Genomic DNA, 23,782 nt, shown 5'->3' on the forward strand with positions numbered 1-23,782 from the left:
AAAATGCTTGATTTGCATTTGCCAATGATTTCATTTACTCAAGAGATCTAAACTCATGAACTCTTCTGTGGGACAGTTTTGAGAGAGAAGACTTTCTCCATATGGCATGTTCAAGTGATGTTTTATGTTTTCAGATGCAATGCTAATATCCTTAGCTGTTGTGCTCCATGGTTCCTCCTGGGCTTGTATTCAAAGATCCAGAATCATATGGTTGGACTCCCAAGTGAATCTCAGTGCATGACAGTGCCAAGAGTTTTTTGGACTGATGGTGAGTGTCACATGACCTTGATTTAATGGCTCCCTCTGGTGCAATCCTCGCACATTCTCCAGCTTTCCACACATGCCTGAGCTGCTCTGTTCGTTCTACAGAAATGTCTCTGAAGAAAGAATTTTTGCTTTGCCCTACTTAGGATTGCTGAACTTTTGACCCAAATATGCTATGGAAATGCTGTTCTAACACTGTGAGTTGATATGAATGTTGAATTACAAATAACTTTACTAGCTATGTCTGCTTTTAATCAGCATAGGTGTTTTGGAAACATACTGGTTTCTAGCAGTGGTGTTATTGTTAATAAAGCTAAAACTAAAACTATTAAAAAATATTGTTTGAAAATAAAGCTAAAATAATATGTTATACTATATATATATATCAGCAGTGTTATTTAGTATTATTTTTATAGTATTTTTGTTTTTATTAATCATTTGAATTAGGTTTTGTTATTATATCTTCAGTTTTCAAGTAATTTTGTCATGTGCTTTTGTCATTTTTATTATTTATAAATATTTAATAAAGCTAAAACTATTTAAAAATATTGTTTTAAAATAAAGCTAAAATAACACGTTATACTATATATATATATATATATATATATATATATATATATATATATATATATATATATATATATATATATATATATATATATATATATATCAGCAGTGTTATTTAGTATTATTTTTATAGTATTATTGTTTTTCTTAATCATTTGAATTAGGTTTTGTTATTATATCTTATTATATCTTCAGTTTTTTTGTCATGTGCTTTTGTCATTTTTATTATTTATAAATATAAATATTTCTGTTTAACTTTAATTTATTGCAGTTTTATTTTCTTCAACTTAAACCTGTTTATTTCACTTAGTTCAGTTTATTTTTGTTTATTTTTTTAAGTCTTTTTAAATTTTAGTTTACCATAACAGTTTTTTTAGTTTACCATAAAGTTTGGCTGATTACATTCACATAAATGTATATTATAATACATTTACTGTAAAAAAAAAAAAAAAAAAATATATATATATATATATATATTATATATATATATATATATATATATATATATATATATATATATATATATATATATATGGTTTAACTTAAAAAAAAGTAAGTTACCTGGTTGCCTTAAAATTTTGAGTTCATTGAAATTAAGAATTTGAGTTAATACTGGAGATTGGTTTAATAAATAGAAACTCTCAAATATTATGTTATCTGAAACCACATTAATTATCTAAGTTGATTTGACAAAGGTGTGATAAATCATGAAAATAATTGTTTACAGAGTTTGAAATAAAATAACATGCAAATAACAAATAGGCCTATGTATTCTGCTGCATTCTGATTTTTTTGCAAGCAATATATCACAGATATTTCATTTAAAAAAATCTACTGTAACTTAGGGAAGTTTTTGCAATTTATTATTAAGATATATTTGAAAGTCCGTCAATGTAGAAAGATGCTTTTTGCTGCAAGTGGTGCTCACTTCAGAGACCTAGTCCAGCTTCACCTAATTAGGTTCAAGTTTAGGGATAAGGATATGGGCAGGGCTAGGGTGTGGCTGGACCTTCAAGCTCCTCCCATTACATTCAGAGAGGGTGTGGCTAGATGTCCAGCTCCCCCCATTGGCTCTGCAGTGAGCAGCTTTTGCTGACAGTCAGATGCTGTAGTTACAACATCTAGCATACTGCAAGGGTTAACTGAGCCATGCAAACCATTGCAATGATCTCCAAAATGTGTGAATGAGCAAATATGACAGCAAGCAGGTTGTGTACAATGGAGGATCACACACCACACGGGCAGCTGCCATTCAGATGAATGTTCCTTTGATGTCCTTCCTTCTCCACCAGCTGGGAAACCAACCAGGTACAATGTTTTGAAAAACAGCTTCCACCTTAAGCTGATTTTAGCTGGATTTTCTAGCAATGTTAAAAAAAAAATTGCAAGGTGAGATAAGGTTTTGACTGGAAATCTTATGCTGCTGGTGTAAGCTTTTCATACGTGCCAGAGGAATTTGTGTTGTCAGCTGGATGGGTTGAATAGATCAGTGGGTCACGTCTCTGTTGATCTTGTCCAATCACTGTGTCAGGGGCCTCTGGAGTGAATCATCAGCATGAAGTACGCTGTCGATAAGTCAAGCACAAAATAAACCTCTAACTGTACCCATGGGGAGAGCTCATGTGTTATGAAGAAATGAAGCTGAGATGCTTTCCACTGGGTTGAGGGTGGTTGAATGTTAATGTTCATAATTTCTGAAACAATTATCATAGTTAAGCAAATGTGGTTGGAAAGCGGTGTAGGGATTTTGTAAAGATGTTACTGTAAAGAAGAGCTATAAGTCAAACAAGTGATGCATTTATGGTTTACAGATGTGGCTTTTTCACAAGGTAATCACAACTTCATTTAACTGTAGAGTGCATATTTAACATTTCTCCTGTAGAATTCATAGGTGGGGAATAGCTAAATGATGTCATTATAAAAATGTTATAATGGATTGTGTGAGGGTTAGGTTTAGGGGTAGTGCATATAAAATATTAGCTCAGTATAAAAGTAATAGAAGTCAATGGAAAGCCTGCATCGTGGTAGAAAAACAAATGTGTTTGGTCATGTTTATTTAAAATATACATTTATGTACCAATGTCAAAATCATTACTGTCACGTTTGATCAATTTAATACATCCTTGATGTTAATTTTATTAAAAAAAAAAACGTTTATGTGTATGCAGAAAACTTGGCACGTCTTGAAATGTGAAAGAGTGGCATTGCATATAGGATAATGATGAGAAGGCCTGTACTGTCTTATTGATATGATTTCACTACATTCTTTTTCAAATGAAGTTAATGCTTTATAATCACGATCCTTTGACAGTTGTTTTTCACAGCGGTTCATAAAGCAGCTCTTTATCACATTGTTTGCTGTATTCTCGCTCCCCGACGGTGCAGGAACTGTTGAATCAGACCCATGTGTACCACACATTTCCTCACATCACAGTGGCTCTTCTCCAGGCCTGTTCTTTTCTGCGCCCACTTTATGACCTTGTTTGCTTTTGTTGAAGGCTCCAGCTGGCCTGACCGGTTCGGAAGACCACAGAGGCACATCCCTTCTCATTTGTGCGGCGGTCCACGCTTCTCACTGCTTTCCTGCCTCTTTATCCCCACTCTTTCAGTGTGAGTGGACGTGTGTGGTCCCTGCCAACAGTTATGGCCGCAGCATGTGCTAATGGCCAGCGAAGATGTGAAGTATAGCTGACAGGGTCTGGTTTGTGCCCCACAGCCACATCTAGAGAGACTTTTTTTTTTCTAAACATGAGGTTAATGGAGCAGACAGGTTATGTGTGGCAGGCCATCCACCCAGCGGAGGTCTAAGGTAACTGTGACGGTGGATGATTGGACTAAACGAGTGTTTGTTAGGATTTCAGGAAGTTTTCTCTGCTTTGTTGATGCTAACTTCGGCCATGCACAGGTATGTGTATACATGGTCTGATAGTCCAAAAGAAATCCTCCATACACTCTTAAAATAAATGTTCCAAAAGTGAGTTTTCGCAGTGATGCCATGAAGAAATATTTTGGGTTCCCTAAAGAACCCTTCAACGAACAGTTAAAGAACCATTGTGTAAAGAACATTTTAATTATGTAAAGAACATTTTTCCACTATATAGAACCTTTTGTGGAATGGAAAGGTTCCATTGATGTTTAAAGGCACACTATGCAAGATTTGTACCTTAATATAACAGCTTAGAAATCATTTCGATGGTAAACGAACTCGTAGTAGGGCGAATCATCCTGATAGTAAAGTTTGAGAGGTAAATACAAGTACTCCACAGCGACTCTAGGGGTCGCTGTTTGAGAAAAATGTAAACTGCATAGTGTGCCTTTAAGGTTCTTTATGAAACCATCAATGCCAATAAAAAACTTTATTTTTAAAGGGATAATTCTGTCATTACTCATCCTCAGGTTGTCAAACCAGACAGTTGACAGGACCCATTGACTTCCATGTTTTTTTGTTTTTGTTTTTCTACTATGGAAGTCAATGGGTCCTGTCAACTGTCTGGTTACTGACATTCTTTAAAATATCTTCTTTTGTGTTCAACAGAAGAAAGAAACTCGTGCAGGTTTGGAACAACATGAGGGTGAGTAAATGATGACAAAATGTTCATTTTTGGGTGAACTATCCCTTTAAGAGTGTAGGGATCTTGCTGCTTCCTGATAGGTTAAGGTTCTCTTTTTTGTCGTTTAATTTTTGAATTACTTTTTTTTACACAAAATGACACCAAAGTGTATGTGCCAGTATGATTTAGTCATCTAGACATTGTAACTCCAAGTTTAAATCCAATTAGCTTAATACAAGCCACTCTTTTTGTAAATGCGTCGCTGGATAGGCCTGTGTTATAATAGTGCAATGCCACTGGCTTGAAAAGAATGTGACTGAATCTTTCCTATAAACAGAGCAGAAACATCCCGCCAGTGAAGGACAGCTGAGGTGCCAGTCCGAGGTCATATTTTCCAGCCCGGCCTTGGACAGGAGACGACGCCTTCACACAATAACTCCTTTCTTTTGTGTCTGTCTGTACTGCAACAACTAGTGTGCTTGCTCTGTAGGGGTGTGTGGTCTGTCAGCAGCTTTTAGATTCCTAGCCTATGATATTTCTGATCGCAGCATACCAATGTCAATGCTATTATTGTACCACTAATTTGATTTGGATGGGTCTTATTTAAATGAAATAATACAACAAAATAAAATAATTCTGGCATAATGATTTAAAATGAATTGTAATGTTTCTTGCTAGACCGTGGCAAAATCAAACAAATCAGGGTTCAAGGTTAGACCTTTAGATTAACCAATACATTTAAGTTTTTAAAATTATTTATTTATTTATTTATTTTTACGAAACGGTAAAGTTTATGAAATGTAAATGTCATAAACTAACATGAAATGTGTAAATTTTCTGGTAGCACCTCTTGAAAAAGAAATGACAATTTTTAAAAAGAGCTTTAGGATCTGTTTTGTGTCCAATTGTGGAAATTGCCTTAAATAAACCAATACATTCTAATATTCAGTGCACTTCTTTATAGAAATTGTAAGGGGTTTTACAGTCAAAGACCCAGAACCAGATATGATGAATGAATTAAAGAAAAGATTTACTGAAGATATGCAGTTTCATCAGCAGAAGTCACCTTCAATACTCACAAAGAGTTCGTAGGCCGCCCCGCTTACAATTACAAAGATCACAGCAGTTAAACCCTTCACCAAAGTCTAAGCTACGTCCTTGCTTCAAGTTGCAGTTTCTGATTGGCTAAGAAATAGATAAACATAGTAATTTTCCACACATATACAGATAGACTGAAGCATATCTCCATCGATTATGCAGCTGACACTCGGACCCTGAAGTCAGGCACGTCGTGACCTTCCAGGTCACAGATTTGGGTTGCTGGGCGCCAGCATGTCCAGAACAACAACTCAGTCAATCTCCAACAATGCCAGTGGTTCCTTAACCTGTAAGCAAGAAGACTAACACACACACTCACACACAGCTTTTCCAAGGTTGGATTTGGCCAGGCTCTAACTATAAACAGGAGAGTCGTCTCAAAACATCAAGATAATGTGTTCTTTCTCTCAAGGAGAGCTACACTTTAGTCTAATTAGAAAGTAAGGCTTTAACTGAAAAAGGTTCCCTTAAATTATAGAATTCAATGACCCCTGTGACCATAGTTGTCAGAGTACCCTAGAAAAACAGATGTATGCAGACATTAGAGAATGCATGAAAAGAACATGTCAGTAATCACGTTAACTTCTAAAACAAAGTAAAATCTCATAAGCCTAGAGAAGTCATCCCACTCATGTGATATTTAGAAGGAAAAATATTGATTAATATCTTAATTATAATCAATCATTACAAATACATTGAAGCAGCAGTTTATTACAAAATCCACACCCATCTGGTCGTTTTCATATTATGCGGTGAAATGCTGCCATCTAGTGGATGTTTTCGCCTTTTCCCAGTGACAATAAAGAAACCTCAAGCAACGTATTTCTCCTCAAATCGAATAGATTGCCAATTTGACTTGAAAGCAAAATATACCACTGAAAAGAAAACCTAAACAAAGTAAAACACATAACATGTAGTTTTATATTTTAAATCATTTAACACATTTTAATGTAATTCTACATTCATCCAGCCCATCGATAGACCTGAATATTCAAGATAAAAAGTGTGTGCGTATCTATCTATCTATATACACACCATCAAACAAACAGAAATGAACCGAGAATGTCAAAGATTTTTATTTATTTTAGAACATCAAAAAAGGAAACGTCTTGAGCTTGTCGCTCAAAGCTATCATTCCAGAAAGGCATCATTTATAAGCACAAATACCCTCTAGGTTTTAGTGTACACACAGCCATTAACATATCTCCACTGTGAATATCTTTTAATTCGTTCAAAAACATCAACAAAAAAAAACCTGTTTGAAGTACAGAATCAGCAGATATTCTCAATTTCTTTTTGTTTAAATGAACCATCTACTCTTTTATCATTTAAAGAGTATTTTTTACATACTTTACATATTGCATTTAATTTTCAAAGGAATGACAAAGCAAGATGATCTAGAGCGCTCTTGGAATTGTGCTTTATTGGCACAAGTACTGATTCCTTCTGATTGCTTATTTCTGAAGCCTGCTATGACGTCCTTTCACAAACTTGAAGATACTGTGGGGGGAAGATGGTGGTTCTTCTTTATCGCAGATCCATTTATTGATTTTACATGAAGTCATCTGAATCATTGCCATCCTGCAGAGAAAATGATAATTTCAAAGTCACAACAGAATATATGTCAATGCTCAGCAATGTATATTAAACTCTAAGGACGTATTACCTCATTTGTGGTCATGTTGTCACTCTTCATGAGCGCTGAATAATTCCTGCAGGAAAGTAGATGTTACATGCAAGTTCACAAAATGAATGCCTGTACCTGTAAATAACAGCTCTCAAAAGGACTGATTATTAAATGTTATTTTCTTACATTTAACATTTAAAATGTTGTATATACAGTGGAGTGCATAAGTCTGAGACCACATTGAAAATATTGCACAAACGCTGCTGTAACTGAAGTAAAAAAAAGTTGATTTAACAAATGATTAATTTTTTTTTTAATTACTCAAATCGTTTTGCTGATAATATAATTTGTAATGAAAAAATAAATAAAATAAAAGCATTTTGCAAAACAATTGTTTGTGTTGAGATTATAATATGTATCTCAACATCTTAACAATATGCAGTACCTTAATTCTTCCATCTCTTTTTTATTTTTTATTTCCTCCTTCTCTTTCTTCTTCTGATCTTGTATTTGAGCCTTCTTCTCATTTCTTTCCTCTCTGTCCCGAGACTCCTTCTCAGCGGCCAGATCAGGATAGCGCTCCTCTTTCGTTTTCTCTAGTCTGTTGACAATTTCGTTGATTTTCTTTTCTACAGTCACAATTTTCACCTGTTGATATTGAAGTGCAGTTGAATAAAATACAGAATTTGCAATTATTTACAAGATTTCATAGTACAATAGTAATCCCTGAACACTTCAAAATCATATAAACTGTTCAGACAGGCAGTAAAAGTTTTTTTTTTTTGTACAAATACAAGGGGTTGCAGTGTGCACAAAATCATAGTGCTTATTATCAAGCAAGCATCATTATCTCTCATCGTACCTCCTTCTGCCGATGGAAGCCTATCTGACCGACATCCATGTCTGCTGTTTTTTTCAGATTCCCCCATGGTGTGTAGACAACATTAATATTGTTCATTTTGCATCCTGTAAAAAAATACAGTTGAGATCCCACCTTCAAAACACTGTTAACAAACAAGTTTCGATGTTTCTCGTAAAGAAGCGGCACCTTGAATACTGTTGTTTTTGACCAGCTGGGCACAGTCAATCAGGACTTCTTTTGGCAAGTCTTCTATCGGTACACCCTTTAATCAATTAACAGTTGTCAACACAGAAATATTACAAATACTAAAATCCGTTTCACTTCTCAAAATACCTTTGGCATTCTTAGATACACATGAGCAGACGAAAGCTTGTCCACGTGGAACCTGGAATCACAGAAACATTCATTGCAGATCAAAACTAGAAGAAAAATAATACTTCATTCGTGGTGTCAAGCACCAAATAAACGTTCTCACCAAATATCTTCAGGCCATCCATACTTTATCAGATCTTCATCTGTTGAAAAACAAAAACAGGTATTAACGGTCTGACAAGCACAGAATGCTGAAAAGTATTATGATAAAACAAGCACTTACTTTCATATTTATCTTTGCCCATGTAGATGGTATAGGGCGGTGAGACAACTGTAAAAGATAGCATGTATTGCAACTTTTAAAAAGCACTGTTTATTCTTTCTATAAAACTGAAGAACCAACAATATAATCTCACCATGTCAAGCTAACTCACATATATTGCAGTCTTTTTGTTGTATGCTCTATATTTTGAAGCATTATCATTATTTCGTATTCATACTATCTTTGTTGACAACATAAACATGGTCTTGCCTGGGCGCACAATTCACAACTCACCGTTGCTTTTAAAGTAAAACACCATCTTTCCGCAAAGACACAACCTTTGAAATGTATTCAACAAAACAGTGAGCACATCAGAGGTAAATCATCTGAATCAGAGACACATGTCATGTGGACCATCCATTCCGACCACAACAGGAACCAAGCATCGCTGATTCGCTGCAACGAAGGAGCGATTCCCAAGTCGTGAAAGAATTGTTCGTTTGAATCGGATCTTTTCAATGAATTGGTTGGTTGAACCATGTGCCCCAGCATCGAACTGTCCGCTCACGCCAGCTACTACATAATATTTCTGCCACAAAGATGTGGTAAAAGTAGTAAGAGAGATTAGTATGCGGTTCCGAATTCAGATCAACACAGACACGAATCAGAGTTGATTTAAAATAATAAATAACTTTTGCAGACTAATGTAAATATGGTTTGTGTTTGATGTAGATACAATTATTATTTTTATTTTTTTATTCTAAAATACTTTATTTTTACAATAACCAAGTGGCAGCAAGAAACTGAATTAGGGAACTTGAACGTACAGTCCGACAGGACCGGTTCTTTAAAACAAACCGTTCAAAGGAACCGATTCGCAGAGATGAATCCGACTTCCCATTACTAACCGGATGTTGTCATGCAACACACGCTGTTTCCGTTTCCGTGTGCGCCACAACTGGCTCTGGCGCGGTGTTCAAAGCAGATCGCGGGTGAGGGGGAGAGTTTTGCCGCGATTATTTTGTTCCAGTGTTTTCTCTCAAATCAAAAAACAGAAGCGGATTTATTTGACCTGGTAAGTCATCAACTACAGATATTGTTATCGTGTCAGTGTTTAAATGAAATTTGTGACGATGATCATATCAAGCATGTATTTTCAGGGAGATTTTGCTTCTTGTCACTTGGCGCCTAGAAAATAATTGCGGTAAAAACAAGTGAGATGTGAAGTTGTATATGCTGTATGCTTTATACTCCGGGCCAAACTACATATACATGTAAGTCCTGTATCATAGCAGTAAGTTTGACAGGAAAACATTCAGTTTGATTCTTTTAAATCTCTCAATTTAATGACACACAATATTCTCACTGTCTACTGACGCAATTGAGTGTTTGTGTACTAATAATCTCAATGTAATATAATGTTAGAAAAAACAATATTGCAGAAACATAAGAATGTTCCAGAAATGAAAACAGTGGCGTCCTATAGAATTGTTGTCTTCTCATTTCAGGTGATTTGAAGATGTTATCCCGAAAAAGAAAACATAGCTCTCCTGATGCTGAAAGGTATGTGGTGTAATTTTGTTAGATATTAGATCGTGAAATGTTCTTTGCGCTTATGACTCAGATTGCGAACCATGTTTTCCTTTGTAACCTTCCACAGTAACCCATCTAAGAAACCAATAATAAGCCCGAGAAGTTCTCCAAGACGGACAACTCGACAAAAAGAGAACATTCCCATCTCGCTGGCATCACCCCAAAAAATTCCCAGTACACCTAAGAAGATGCAGAGGACCTCTTCACTAGAATCTCCTCCGAAACGGATCTCGCCACGCAAAACAGTATTAGGAGCAAAATCTTTCTACAGCAAGCAGAAGCCCCTGTATCTCACGCCTCTTGAAAGGAAACTGTTGAAGGAAACCAAGTCACCACCGTCAGCCCCTAGCAAAGAGCCATCACACCCCCCTTCAACTGCTGAGAATCCTGTTAAAAAACCAGTGAGGAGGGTTCAGAAGAAAAGCAGTGGCACTGGTCCACAGTCCAACCTGAAAGGTTACTTCACTGCTAAACCCAAAGGGAAAAGTCCCTCTGACACACAAACGGATCAGTCGTCAAAGGTCACGTTTCCCCCCATTTCATTTAGCTCCATGAAATCCAAAGGTAAACCCAAGCTTGTTGTGGGAGCAGCTTTCTTCAGCACTGGAAAAAAGGCCAATTCATTGTACAAGAAGTCTGCACACAACTCAAAGCCTAAACAGCCCTCAACTTACGAGAAACCCAACTCTCAGAAACCCGTGAAGAAGAAGGAAGTGACGTCGGCACCAGGAGAGCGTTCCCCTGTCCGCCGTGCCGTCTTCTTAAAAAAGCACCCGGAAGTGGACAACGCAGCCAAAGCTCCCCATGATGAAGATGCTGAGAGCAGCGAGTCGACACAAGTGCTGTTAAGTCCTAAGAATGTGTCTCCTCGGGTCCTGGCTGATTTGCATGGCATTACCAAAGATTTAAAGGTGATTTTGAGGAGATCCGTTAGCCCAAACAAATCCTTTGAAGCTGGTAGCCAGGTAAGATTGAACTATTGAATTATAAGATAATAACTTCAAAAAGCTTTCATCATCTGTTTCTCAAACTGAAAATGTTTTCCAGGACTCACCCGCAAAAACTGATTCAGTGTTTGATGTGTGTGACATTCCATCAGAACACAACAGCTCTCATGATGATGATGGTAACATCTACAAATGATCTATCTATATAATGTATAATCTATGTCTCTCTGTCTATATATATATATATATATATATATAAATAAAATAAATTTAAAATAAATTTAAAATAATTTAAAATTAAATAAGTAATAAAAAAAATATATATAATATAATAATATATTATTTATATATTATTGATTGTGTGAATATGTAAATAATATCTGATATTTTTTAAAAGATGATTTATTATTATTTCTCTCTGTTCAGAAGACTCATCTTTATATCCCATCTTTGGCACTAAAAGGTAAGTCCATCATATACTAATTCTTCCCCTAATGCAGTTGTGGCAAAATATTGAAGGGTACGATACATGGAAACTCCATAAAACTAGTGTGATATAATAACTCATGACATTGTTTTTTTGCCATGTTATATTCTTTCTTTCATATTTAATGTCATGACCGTGTAAAGTCGGTAAACTTTACATTGAATGCGTTTAGTTTGAGCCTTATTAGTTGTTCTTTCTTGGTCTTAGATCTCAGAAAAAAGGGATTTTGTCACCACCACTGAACACCAGCACTCCTGCACTGACTGGCACTCCTGCGTTTAAGGCCAAAGAGAGGAGCGCTTTGAGAAGAGAGATGAAGAAGCAAACGGATAACCAGCTCATCATTGTGAGTAGAAGGTGCAGTTGTTCAATGGAAATAAACGGGTGGTTCTTCACCTCTTGTTAATGGTTAATGTGTCTGCTCTTTAGGATGCTGGTCAGAAGCAGTTTGGCGCTACTTCATGCGGGTCCTGTGGGATGCTGTACAGTACAGATAGTCCCGAGGACAACTTCCAGCACACGCAGTTCCATCAGCGCTTCTTGGACACCATTAAGTTTGTGGTGAGCTGTCATGAAGTTGTCATCAATGCAGTTTACCGATTCTGCTACTAAAATGTTGCAATTTCACATCAATTTGTATGTTTTAGGGTTGGAAAAAGGAGAGGGTTGTGGCAGAGTTCTGGGATGGAAAGATCATTCTTGTTCTTCCTGAGGATCCAAAGTATGCCACAAAAAAGGTATGCAGGTTGTTAGAGCTGAAATGCGTCTTATGCCGAGTTAAATCATCAGTATTTTCTAACTTGTGCTGCTTTGTTCCAGGCAGAGGACGTGAGACGGATCGCAGACAGTGAACTGGGCTTTCAGCAGATCACACTCAGTAGCCCGAGCTCGGCTAAAACCTACCTGTTCATTAACAGTGACAGGATGGTTGTGGGATGTCTGGTGGCGGAGAATATTAGACAGGTGAGTCTTTGTCTACCTGAAGACTTTACCTCAGAATGGCAGTGATGAACTAAAGGAAAACTGATCTTACCGAACCCGATGTTTTCCAGGCCTTTCGTGTGCTGGAGCAGGCAGAGAAACCCAAAGACATGAACAAGGAGGATTTCATGGAGCGCCACAGAGCCTGGTGCTGCTCTACCGTGCCGGAAAAAGCCCTTTGTGGCGTCAGTCGCATCTGGGTCTTCAGTCTGATGAGGAGGAAGGGCATCGCCACTCGCCTTCTGGACACTGTCAGGTACCAGACATTTTCAGTGCATTAATAGGATGAAAGATCTTATAGGGGGAGTTAGCATAAATGATGTATATAAAACTATTGTTTCTTACTGATTCAGGAACTCTTTCATGTACGGGAGCCATCTGACCAAAGAAGAAATCGCCTTTTCTGACCCAACACCAGAGGGGAAGCTGTTTGCCACAAAATACTGCCAGACACCAACATTTCTGGTGTACAACTTCATCAGTTAAAGGAAAAACAACTACACTAGGCTTTAGTTTGACTGCATTTGTTAATGCTTTTGTAAGTTTTTTTCACATAAAAAATGTAAAACAAAATGTTATATGTTCAAGTGAAGTTCAGTCTAACATGATAAACATCTCATTTTATTGTGTTTTAGAGACTGATGTTTTGTCTTTAATGCTGAATTCATATTAAAGGCACGGTTTACTTCACAAACCCTGGCTGATTATTGTAAGCTAGCAGGTCCTAAAGGTTCCTGTTTGGAAAATGATTATAATTCCTTCAAGTTGGTTGTAAAATGAACAAAAACGTTCCGTTGAACTGCTCCTTTGTACATATTTTTTTAAATAAATGGTCATGTTCATGTTTTGTCTTGTACTTGTTGTGAATCAAGCTGAGTTATACAGCTTAGGTGACTGATCACTATTTAAGTTTTCAGTTTGTAATTACCCTTTTGCCTTCGTTAATTTTATATAGTTCTGTGGTGCAATGACATTTTAAGTTTTTTAATTAGTCTGCCCATTAAGAACTTGCATTCATTCTAAAAGAATTAGCCAAATGCTTTAGCATGAGCAGAGGTTTCGAACTTAAATTGTAAAAAAACAACAACCTTAAATCAAGAACTTTATTTTAGTTCTGTTCCACATGTACTTGTAGTAATTACAAGGTACTAACCCTAAACCTACTCTTAAACCTTACCTTAACTCATGTATTTACCTTTTAACCAGTACTTTCTTAGGTAAGTACACATACTGTAAAATAACATGCAACGACATTTCTAAGTTGAACACAAATTACTTTAATTATGGTCAGTAAGAACTTAAAGATTCCCATCAAGTAATGAGTCAGGTGTGCTGATTTAATACACAAAGACCATAGTTCAAATAGACACTTTAATTCAAATTGCACTGTAACTACAGTATCTAGAAAATGTCTGAACGTCAACAGAGTACATACGAACATATGTAACATGACAATCCTCAACAGAAAAATATTTACAATGTGACAAAGAAACAGCTCACAAAGTAAAATTAGAGACAGAAAAGCAGAGCAGAAACCAGACCCAACCTGTAAACATACCAATATATTTTACATTGATGGGAGGGAATTTAATCAATTGTAATGACCTCACTGTTTTTGTCACAAAGCTGGTTGTTGGATTCCAGCACCTGAACAATGTGAGCTGCAGAGGGTCTTTTATGAGGGTCTTCCTCAGTACAGAGACAGAAGAGCTCCACCATCCTCTGGTAAGACCCTCCAAGAGTGGCTGCGTCCAAAGCTGGTCGAGTTCCCAACCTCTCGTAATACGCATCTTCATCAAAACCATCCTCATCGAAGGAGTCATCTAAGAAAAAGACAGAATAGATGATTTGAAAAAGTATGAAAAGTGCCAAATCTACTCGCTATAGGATATTACAGTAAGTTTACCATCATCATTATCACCACTCTCAGTGTCCAGCAACTCCAGGTGAGGAACAGAAAGTGTCATCATCTCCCACAGCGTGAGTCCATATGCAAAGATATCAGCTTTGTCAGTGATAACCCCATCCTCCAAGGCTTCCTTAGGGTTCCACGGCTCCGTCCCAATGTAATGGGCCTTTGGATCGCTCACTGAGGAAAGATGGGTTTAAATTTGTGTTTTTAATTAACAAATGACGGAAAATGACTCATGTTAAGTCTTTTCATACCCTGCATGTTTTCATCCAGTGGCAGTGACACACCAACATCACAGATTTTGATGCTTTCAAAGTCGCCCTTGATGACAACATTGCATGACTTCATGTCTCCATGCAAAAGCCTTTTCTCATTATGCAGGTACTGAAGAAAAACAACAATAAAACACTTGTAGGAGCTTGGGATTACACAATAATCACATTTGATTATGGAAAAAGTAGAGGCCTGTTCACACAAGGACGATAATTATAACATAGTTATAAAAATCTTTCTACATGTAAAATAATAGAGTCCACACCACAACTACAACAATAATGGCAAAGAGGAACGATATCATTGGATACACTTTCAAAATGATTTTTTCCAGATGATCAATGTTAAAACCAGTTCACACCAAGAACGATAATTATAACGATTATATTAGTGTCTACACGTACGCACAATATTATTGTGTATTATAAGTATCCGCTCCAGTTATATCGTCTGGCTCTAAAATCAGGATGAATTCTATGGATGCTTGATTCCGCCACTGAATTAAAAGGTAATTGTGATTTTACATCTCGCAATTCAGACTTTTTTCCCTCAGAATTGTGAGATATAAACTCGAAATTGTGAGATATGAAGTTGCAATTCTGAGAAATAAAGTCTGAATTGCAAAATGTAAACTCGCAATTCTGAGAAAAAAGTCTGAATTGCGAAATATAAACAATTCTGAGAAACAAACTAGCAATTCTGACTCTTTCCCTCACAATTGCGACTTTATTTTTCAGAATTTCAAGTTTACATCTAGCAGTTCTGACTTTATATCTGAGGGGAGGGGAAAAAAAGTCAAAATTGTGAGATGAAAAGTCACAATTAGCTTTTGTATTTTTCATTCCATGGTGGAATAAAGCTTCCATACTCATCAGCTGGAAAAAAATCGTTGTGAAAAGGTGATTCCAACAATATCGTTCCTCTGTACCGTTATCGTTATAGTTGTGGTGTGGGCTCTGCTATTGTTTTACATCTAGAACGATTTTTAAACCTACATCTTTATTGTTAAATAGTAATCGTCCTTGGTGCAAAAAATGCCTCAAAAGTAAATGTACAAATGACTCACAACCACACCTGTAAACCACGTGCGACGTGAAGAGCCACTTTTTCAATAGTGGCCACTGGAAATGCCTGAAGACCCTCTTCACTTCTTTTCTCAATGAGGTCATTCAGAGACTGCTCTCCACCGTACTCCATCGCTAAACACTTAGAGCCGTCCTTTGCTGTGGTAAAAGCTCTGAAGCCTTTCAAAAATGAATTACAAACAAGATATTTGGCTTATAATCCTTATATTTATCTTTACCTGTAATATTTTAAAGAAATACTTGCCAACAATATTGGGGTGGTGCAGGTCTTTTAAGATCTTTGCCTCCTCGGTCAGACGCTTCTGATAAACATTCATTTGGCTTTTTTCACACTTGCTGTTGATCTTCTTAATGGCCCATGGTGAATGAGTCTGCTTGCCCATCCTGGTGTTAATATTGGCATAGATGTTTAAACTTGTCCATTACATTAACATGGAGTAGGTAGTACAAATATGCATCAAATCTAATGTATGAACCTGTTCATGAGATAGACATTGACTCCAGTCCCGCAGCCGAGCTTCTTCATGAAGGGAGAGGCAGGGATGGTGACTGGGGTTCCACATGCACCGACTGATAACAAACAACACATTGAAGACATTGTTAACTAACTTATTTTAACCAACGACCACATTTGGATCAAAACCATCTCGATGATGAGAAAGCCAATATGTGACCCTGGATCACAAAACCAGTCTTATGTTGCACGGGTATATTTGTGGCAATAGCCAACAAAACATTGTATGGGTCAAAATTATAGATTTTTCTTTTATGCCAAAAATCATTAGGATATTAAGTGAAGATCATGTTCCATGAAGATATTTTGTAAATTTCCCACCTTAAATATATAAAACATTTGTTTTTGTGAATGAATGCAGCACAATGGCCAATAGAAATGGACAACTTTAAAGGCGATTTTCTAAATATTTTGATTTTTCTGCACCCTCAGATTCCAGACTTTCAAATAGTTGTATCTCGGCCAAATATTGTCCTATCCTAACAAACCATACATCAATGGAAAGATTATGTATTCAGCTTTCAGTTGATGTATAAATCTCAATTTAAAAAAAATTACACATAAGACTGGTTTTGTGGTCCAGGGTCACATATAACGTGTAAATATAGATTAAAGTATCAGACGTTTAAAGACTACTCTACCTGGACTTTTCACTTTTGCAGGCTTGCAAGGCGTTTTAAAGGCACCAGGTAATTCTTTGTTGGCCTCCATTTCTCTAAAATTAAAGAATAAGAGATCATAATTTTGTTTACAATAACAGTTACCACAATCCGTACGACAAACATTAGACACAAGTTTAGTCACAACCAATTAAACACAAAAAAATCTAACCACAATTCGTAATATAACATATAGATAATGTAAATATTTCTTTTTAATTACAATAGAGATGCTGAAAAACGCGCCCGTATTTCAAAATTCACCGGTTTGGTTGACGTCAAACGTACGTACAGCAAGCAACAGTGTCCGTAGAGGGACAAAACTGATTGCGTGGTTTTTCGTTTATTTTTTCAGATCCCTTTTTCCTAATTTTATTCTCCAGTGGAAATTTGATTCTCTCAATCTGAAAGAACAGTAAATTAAACCGAATAAAAACGAATAAAAATGTAAAAATGAAAGAATAAAATAAAAGGCCAGTGTTGTTTCAAAATTAATTCTATAATATTATTCGTTTTCATTAATATTTTTAAACAACAAGACGCCTTTTATTTCGGAAGGGTTTGTGCTATTTCTTTTGGTGTAAAAAGTAGAAAAATTGCGCACATTCAATGTAGATTAACTGAAATAGTTAGAAATATATGTGTTTTTATATATACGCGAAGTGCATAAACTAGTCTCTTAAGCATATACTTAATGATTAGCCTATTTTTTAAAGTTCTACACAACAGCTTATTTTTATCATAAAACTGCAACACCATTATTTTGTAAACCGATGCAATGTACTAACCTTTGTCCACTAGATGGCAATATGCATGCATGATTAGGGATAGTATTAAAATTATGTCATTATTTGCTCACTCTCATGTTGTTTCAAACCTGTATGAATTTCCTTCTTCTGCTGAACACAGAAGAACATATTTTGAAAAATATGGATAAACAAACAGTTGATGGACCTCATTGACTTCCCGTATGGAAAAAAATACTATGGACGTCAATGGGGTCCCACTATGGTTACAGACATTCTTCAAAATATCTTCTTTTGTGTTCAGCAGAAGAAATAAACTTGAGGGTAAGTAAATGACAGAATTGGGTGAACCAGTTGCAATCGTGCAAACAATATTTCTTAAATGTTCTGCTATGCCAAAGCCTAGATAACCAAGTGGCCCATTGAACAAACATGCTTTTATTTTATTTTTGTGTTTCACTGCAGAGTTCCATTTTTCAAGCTTTTGTATTCAATACTCAGGGCAGAGAAGAGAGATAATAAAACCCACTTTGAAGGCAAAAACATGAACAGCCTGATTAGGTAAAGATATGCAAATCACTTTTACATTCAAGATTTGAATGTGCTGATTAAAGAGAGAATAAAAGATTAGAGGAGAAGAATTATCCATTAAAACAGCAATGACCCAAATTCCTGTTCAAAACAAAATATATAAATATGTGCTGTACTTTATATGACTGTGATGTTGCATGTTTGGTGAGGAAATCAGCTGTTGCCATTAATCTAAAGAACAATCTGTCCTGGACATATCTATTTGACCATTGAATTTTAAATTAAACTTCCACTGGCCATAAATCATATTAAGAATGGGAACATAAAACCAAACAAATGCTTCATGAAAAGTATGAAATGTGATCAGTACAACACCACAAAGCACATCTTTCCCACATATGGCTTCAAGCATGACATTAACTTTTTATACGTTTGGCTCTAAGGGTTTGTGCTATATTGTCTGGCAAATTGTCTTTTCGTAATATGCCTTGAGCAAAATGAAGAAGATAATACTCCATGCTGCTATCTATTATAACTGAAAAATGATAACAAAAGCACCTGGTTCTCATGAGAAGTTTATTTGTTTTCACTTGTTCACTGTCAGGCAAAGATGATTTTAAATGGAGGAAAGCCATGGGTAGTAACATGAATGTGCTCTAGCATAACAACAGATAATACTGTTCTGAGAGGCCTGAACTTTACATTTATTTATTAATTTTTTTATTATTATTATTGGTTATGAAAACATTAAGGGAATATTCCATTTTATAATTTTGCAACCATGTTATTTTTGAATGTTCTCTGAAACAATTTAAAAAACTTTACATGAACGTCCAACTAAATTGTTTCAGGAAAATGTATACACTGTAAAGAATTATAATCAATAAGTTGTGACAACATATGTTTTTACATTGCAATTTTTAAGTTTAATTTTAAGTTTAACTAAAGTTTAGTTTTAATTCAGCCAGCGCTCATACCTGTATTTACTTCCTGTTTTCGGTCAAAGTCCACAGTAGTCGATTGTCGAGTTCACGCGCATAGGTTTAGTTACCTATTATCACGCGCGTGAACTCGACAATCGACTACTGTGGACTTCGACCGAAAACAGGAAGTAAATACAGGTATTTGCGCTGGCTGAATAAACATCACTTTTATTAATATCTTTCACATCTACTGCAGTCAGATTCACCCGTGTTCACTCTGAAGGAATCACTCACAATGGCTGGGCACTTGTAATGACACATCAAGGATGTTAAGAGGCTAAAAGCAGGTTTAAAACTTGCCCCATTGAAGTCAACAGGGTGCAAATTTTAAAAAGAGGATAACACGGTGTAGGCAACACCGATTTTTGTCGTTGTTCTCTGTACTGACAGCACTCCAAATTTACAAAAAAATGAGCTCAATGTTAAAATTGACCGGAGTTCTCCTTTACATTTTTTAAGTACAGTGTATATATTGTTATTGTGCTAATGTTTTGAGAACATTATAAAGATAACTCTGAATGCACAATCTATTAACGTTACTGGAAGAACATTTGTTCAACTTTAAGAAAACCTTTAGCCAAAGTTCTGAGAATGTTCCCTGTGAGCTGGGAAGGAGATGCTTATCTGACTGAAAATGAAGATTGCTAGCAAACCAAAAAAATTTGCTTTTGAAAAAGTTTTGAAAGGCACCTTTGGATGTATTATCCCACCGTAAAGTGCTGACTGTGAAAGCAACCGATGTACTCTTGTTTTAGCAAGTACACTAAAGAGGCATGTTCACTGTGTGTGTGTGTGTGTGTTACATAAAGAAATGCTGTAGAGCTTCTAAATTTAGAAATATATATTTCTTTCTGTTTTGCATTTTCAGTAGTCAGTCCCTAAAGCTTTTGCTGATAGGAACCCACTCAAATGCATCCAACATTACATTTAGTGAAGTCAGCTACAACATCGATAGATATTGACTTCAATATCATGGAGTGGTTCTCAGCTGTGTCAGATTTTAAGATTGAACAAGAAGTGGCAACCCAAGACAGTATCAAAAGTAAACACAAATGTCGCAAACACTGAACTATATTTTGATTATTTGTTCTGATGTGATCCCCAAAAGGCTTTGTCTTTTTCTTGTCTCTTGATTTCATATTCTCGACAGACAATCATCCACAATCACGAAACACGTGATGGACGACTCAAACCTTATGTATCCTTGCTGCAAGTATTTAATATAGTCTAGGACTGATCATATTTTCTTTTACCTTGCATAATTGTGTTAATTATCGAGATTGAAGGCACGTCACACAACCAGTCAATGTTGTCATTGCTTTATCTGGCAAAATGCAACAAAAATGAGTAGCATTTTCCCTTCCCTATTCAAGTTTAGTTGAATTTTATTATTTGAAAAAATTGTTTTTGTCCCATTGTCAAAATAGACTTGCAATCCATTTCTGGATTGTGAGCCACCAATTGAGAATCACTGATAAATAAAGTATCTATATTGTTTTGTTAAGATGGTTGGTCTCCTAGATGGTTGGAAGTTAAAGAGGATTTTAAATAATTGCACAGTTTTATCAAGGTAAAGCAGTTGGGAAACCTGTATTATACATTTTTTTTTAAAGATGATACAAAAAGAACATAATTTTGATGTAAAATCATTTTAAATTAATTTCACATTCTACATGCAAATGGGAAAATTCAATGCCTCCTATTCAAGAATTGCATTCGTAGACAAAACACTATACAGGCACAGGCACTACGTGCATAGAAACATAAATAATCATTCAAAATAAAAGCAATCCAATTCAATTAAAGGGATGGATACTCCACACAAAAAAAATAAAATTCTATAATTTACCCTCATGTCATTCCTTTCTTCTGTGGAAGATATTTTGAAGAATGTTGGTAACCAAACAGTTTTGGTTCCCATCGACTTCCCATTGTATTTTTTGTCCATATAATGGAAGTCAATAGGAATGGAAACTGTTTGGTTACCAGCGTTCTTCAAAATATCTTTATGATCCACAGAACAAAGAAAGTCACACAAGAACGATATGAGGGTGAGTAAATGATGACAGAATTTAAATTTTTGGGTGGACTATCCCTATTAAGATATTAGATTTTTTTTCCAATAGTCATTTCAAACTGATCCTAAAATAAAAGAATCTTTTATTTTAAGTCAATAAATTGGCTCATCTGTCATGTGATTATACTCCCTCTACTGTACAAACAGACCTTTTTTATAAAAAATAAATGTTTTTCATAAAATCATGTTCAGGAGAGAAAAAGGCAAACATTGTTCACACCATCAACAATACTTCAACAATTATCATGCACTTCGTTAAAACCAATCATCAAGGACTTTGGACCTCCATATTATCAAGTAAAGTGTCTTTCTTAAAGACCTTTAAGGTGCGAATGGATCTCCAGACCCCTACATAACTGTCGCTCAGAGATTGTCTCGTAGGATCCTCTGATGGGACCCCCGGCCTTTCTAATTCTATGGACTCCGCCACTTTATTCTCACGAATGGGACCCTGGTCATAGCCATCAGCTGATGGCGTCAGGCTGCCATTGGGAACGTTCTCCAGACCATTTGGAACAGTTTCCGTATCTCCATCAGGCTTGGCTGGTTCCACATAAGGTTCTCCTGGAAGTTCTCCGTTTTTAGCGGACTCATCCATATCCTGGTAGGCCAGCTTCTTTCTGGTTTCGTGATACTTCACCGCACAGTAGGTGATGGAGCCGACGGTGTTCACTACCACGCCAGCCACGAACAGTTTGGTTGGCATCACGTCAGAGAAAGCCAGCATGCCCACGGTGATAGTAGCTATGCTCTTGACCACCCCCACAAAACTGGTGGTGACGGCAGAGTTGATATATGTACAGTGTAGTGTGGTAAAGTTCATCGCACAGCCAATGATGATGCAGGTACAGAAGATTCCTGTGATATACGGGTTCTTCCAACCTTCATATGTCCACATGTCAATGGCATCCATGCTTACAATGGAACAGATGAAGAGGACAGGAGAAGCCACCACTGCAATGGTGTACTGGGCCGTGAGTGGCCCATAATCACTGTCTGCACTCACTTTTTGGATGAGTACCAAATAAGTGGCGTGGACAATCACAGCTAAAACGCCAGTCACGTAGCCAAAAGGGTCACCTGTTAGATCTCCAGCACCTGCACAAGAACAGAGCGACACGGGGCAGAGTTAAAGAGACTGCGCCATACATGATTTATGTTCATTCAAATGAAACTCTGTGTGAGAGAAATATTTCATGCAGACATCACATGCATAGAATCTCATATTATGGACAAGACAGCAATTAGGCAAGATTAGTGTAGATGCTTTTAATTCTACACTGGATTCTAGACTTTATGGGGCGCTAGTAATCAAACTGGGGCAAGTTGTCACACTGGCTGTATAGGTTTTGATTCAGAGGACCAATAACACATATGCATGCAAATCTATATGAATCTAAAAAAATATCTAGAAAACCTTCTTAAGTTAGAATATCTTTACAATATTTATCCTCAAACCTAATTAGCCTATATAATATTTTTGTAGCTGTTGGTTAACAAATGAAAACTAGGGATTTTGTTTGTCCATAAATGTCACATTTATGTGGTCATGTTTGCTCTACATGCTACAAATATATATGCCACTTTAATAACTACTTTATTAATTACAATATTTATTTTCAAATTTTTTGCTGTTTCATGAATTCTGTTTACATTTTGCTGAAACCCTAATAAGCTGTTTAGTGACAGGTTCCATTGAAAAAACTTTCCCCCATATAGTGTGAAAACATGCCCCTATAGTGGGAAATTATTTCTCTTTTTCCCCCTGGCAATCGCGGTGATGTTCAAAGGCTTTTTTTTTTGTACCCAAGACTTTAAGGTATGTGCAATACTAACAATAAAAACTGTGATTACAAGTTTAATATAAAAAATAAAGAACTAATATATTATCTATAAATGTCCAAAATATTCCTACCAGCCAGTGCTGCTCCGCCAGTGGTGATGAGAACTGCTGTGATCACCCCAGCTGATGGATACCCATTCTTCAGCACACACACTCCAATCCCTAACGTTACCAAGGGCAGGCATCGCTTAAACACAACATACATGGGTAAACTCAGCCCCCTGAGAGACCAGAGGGTCAGCGTGGACTGCAAAGTTGACAAAATACAGACACTCGCAAAAACTTTCACTAACTGGAAGCTGAAGGGTGGTATATCTATTTTGCCCAGTCTCCTCAGCACCTCTAGTGTGAGAGCCGCAGTGCCGCTGGTCATAAACTGAATTAAAGTCAGATACGTGAAGTTATAGGTCGTAATGAGGAATTTTAACAAAATATTTAGCGATCCCGAAAAGAATCCATGGGCAACGGCCACCGAAATGCCCAGCAAACGTCCTTTGCAAACTTCCATGTCTTCCTTCGACTGGGGGTTCCCGGCGTCTCCGTATTACGCGCTGAGCTATGAGTTCACTGCTGAATATTCACGTGCACTCTCCTCTCGCGCGCGCGTA

General features: G+C 36.4%; 4 protein-coding genes across 5 annotated transcripts; 1 reads left to right on the forward strand and 3 right to left on the reverse strand.

Moving 5' to 3' along the window:
- Positions 1–6,540: 6,540 nt before the first annotated feature.
- Positions 6,541–9,140, reverse strand: ccdc25 (coiled-coil domain containing 25). The gene is made up of 9 exons (XM_079889509.1): positions 8,838–9,140; positions 8,565–8,612; positions 8,445–8,484; positions 8,303–8,354; positions 8,156–8,231; positions 7,970–8,073; positions 7,553–7,755; positions 7,147–7,192; positions 6,541–7,061 (listed from the first exon to the last, which is right to left on the reverse strand). The coding sequence occupies exons 1-9, from the start codon at positions 8,860–8,862 to the stop codon at positions 7,032–7,034; spliced, it is 624 nt and encodes a 207-aa protein (XP_079745635.1). The 5' UTR covers positions 8,863–9,140; the 3' UTR covers positions 6,541–7,031.
- Positions 9,141–9,497: 357 nt separating this feature from the next.
- esco2 (establishment of sister chromatid cohesion N-acetyltransferase 2) lies at positions 9,498–13,395 on the forward strand. 2 transcript variants are annotated; one of them, XM_079887220.1, is made up of 11 exons: positions 9,498–9,618; positions 10,052–10,106; positions 10,204–11,101; positions 11,184–11,262; positions 11,510–11,546; positions 11,778–11,916; positions 12,000–12,131; positions 12,218–12,307; positions 12,390–12,533; positions 12,623–12,807; positions 12,905–13,395. In XM_079887220.1, the coding sequence occupies exons 2-11, from the start codon at positions 10,063–10,065 to the stop codon at positions 13,035–13,037; spliced, it is 1,881 nt and encodes a 626-aa protein (XP_079743346.1). In that variant the 5' UTR covers positions 9,498–9,618; positions 10,052–10,062; the 3' UTR covers positions 13,038–13,395. The 2 variants fall into 2 exon arrangements, with proteins under 2 accessions (XP_079743346.1, XP_079743347.1); XM_079887221.1 differs by having other exon boundaries at positions 9,502–9,618; positions 11,513–11,546.
- Positions 13,396–13,809: 414 nt separating this feature from the next.
- On the reverse strand, positions 13,810–17,308 carry pbk (PDZ binding kinase). Its single transcript, XM_079889023.1, has 8 exons — positions 17,218–17,308; positions 16,977–17,050; positions 16,298–16,391; positions 16,066–16,205; positions 15,811–15,980; positions 14,718–14,847; positions 14,458–14,640; positions 13,810–14,374 (listed from the first exon to the last, which is right to left on the reverse strand). The coding sequence occupies exons 2-8, from the start codon at positions 17,044–17,046 to the stop codon at positions 14,139–14,141; spliced, it is 1,023 nt and encodes a 340-aa protein (XP_079745149.1). The 5' UTR covers positions 17,047–17,050; positions 17,218–17,308; the 3' UTR covers positions 13,810–14,138.
- A 4,260-nt stretch (positions 17,309–21,568) lies between these two features.
- Positions 21,569–23,782, reverse strand: slc35d3 (solute carrier family 35 member D3). The gene is made up of 2 exons (XM_079889430.1): positions 23,247–23,782; positions 21,569–22,429 (listed from the first exon to the last, which is right to left on the reverse strand). The coding sequence occupies exons 1-2, from the start codon at positions 23,680–23,682 to the stop codon at positions 21,600–21,602; spliced, it is 1,266 nt and encodes a 421-aa protein (XP_079745556.1). The 5' UTR covers positions 23,683–23,782; the 3' UTR covers positions 21,569–21,599.

The sequence above is a fragment of the Squalius cephalus genome (assembly GCF_949319135.1).
Source record: "Squalius cephalus genome assembly, chromosome: 12".
Taxonomy (NCBI): Eukaryota; Metazoa; Chordata; class Actinopteri; order Cypriniformes; family Leuciscidae; genus Squalius; species Squalius cephalus.

Coding starts and splice junctions, on each gene's coding strand:
- ccdc25 (XM_079889509.1), bottom strand. CDS start 8,862: ATGGTGTTTTACTTTAAAAGCAACG. Junction 8,232..8,302: donor TGTATCTAAGAATGCCAAAG/GTATTTTGAGAA, acceptor AATTGATTAAAG/GGTGTACCGATAGAAGACTT. Junction 8,074..8,155: donor CAAAAACAACAGTATTCAAG/GTGCCGCTTCTT, acceptor ATTTTTTTACAG/GATGCAAAATGAACAATATT.
- esco2 (XM_079887220.1), top strand. CDS start 10,063: ATGTTATCCCGAAAAAGAAAACATAGCTCTCCTGATGCTGAAAG. Junction 11,263..11,509: donor CAGCTCTCATGATGATGATG/GTAACATCTACA, acceptor CTCTCTGTTCAG/AAGACTCATCTTTATATCCC. Junction 11,917..11,999: donor CGGATAACCAGCTCATCATT/GTGAGTAGAAGG, acceptor TCTGCTCTTTAG/GATGCTGGTCAGAAGCAGTT.
- pbk (XM_079889023.1), bottom strand. CDS start 17,046: ATGGAGGCCAACAAAGAATTACCTGGTGCCTTTAAAACGCCTTGCAAG. Junction 15,981..16,065: donor GCACCACCCCAATATTGTTG/GCAAGTATTTCT, acceptor CATTTTTGAAAG/GCTTCAGAGCTTTTACCACA. Junction 14,641..14,717: donor ACTGGATGAAAACATGCAGG/GTATGAAAAGAC, acceptor ATCTTTCCTCAG/TGAGCGATCCAAAGGCCCAT.
- slc35d3 (XM_079889430.1), bottom strand. CDS start 23,682: ATGGAAGTTTGCAAAGGACGTTTGCTGGGCATTTCGGTGGCCGTTGCC. Junction 22,430..23,246: donor TGGCGGAGCAGCACTGGCTG/GTAGGAATATTT, acceptor GTTCTTGTGCAG/GTGCTGGAGATCTAACAGGT.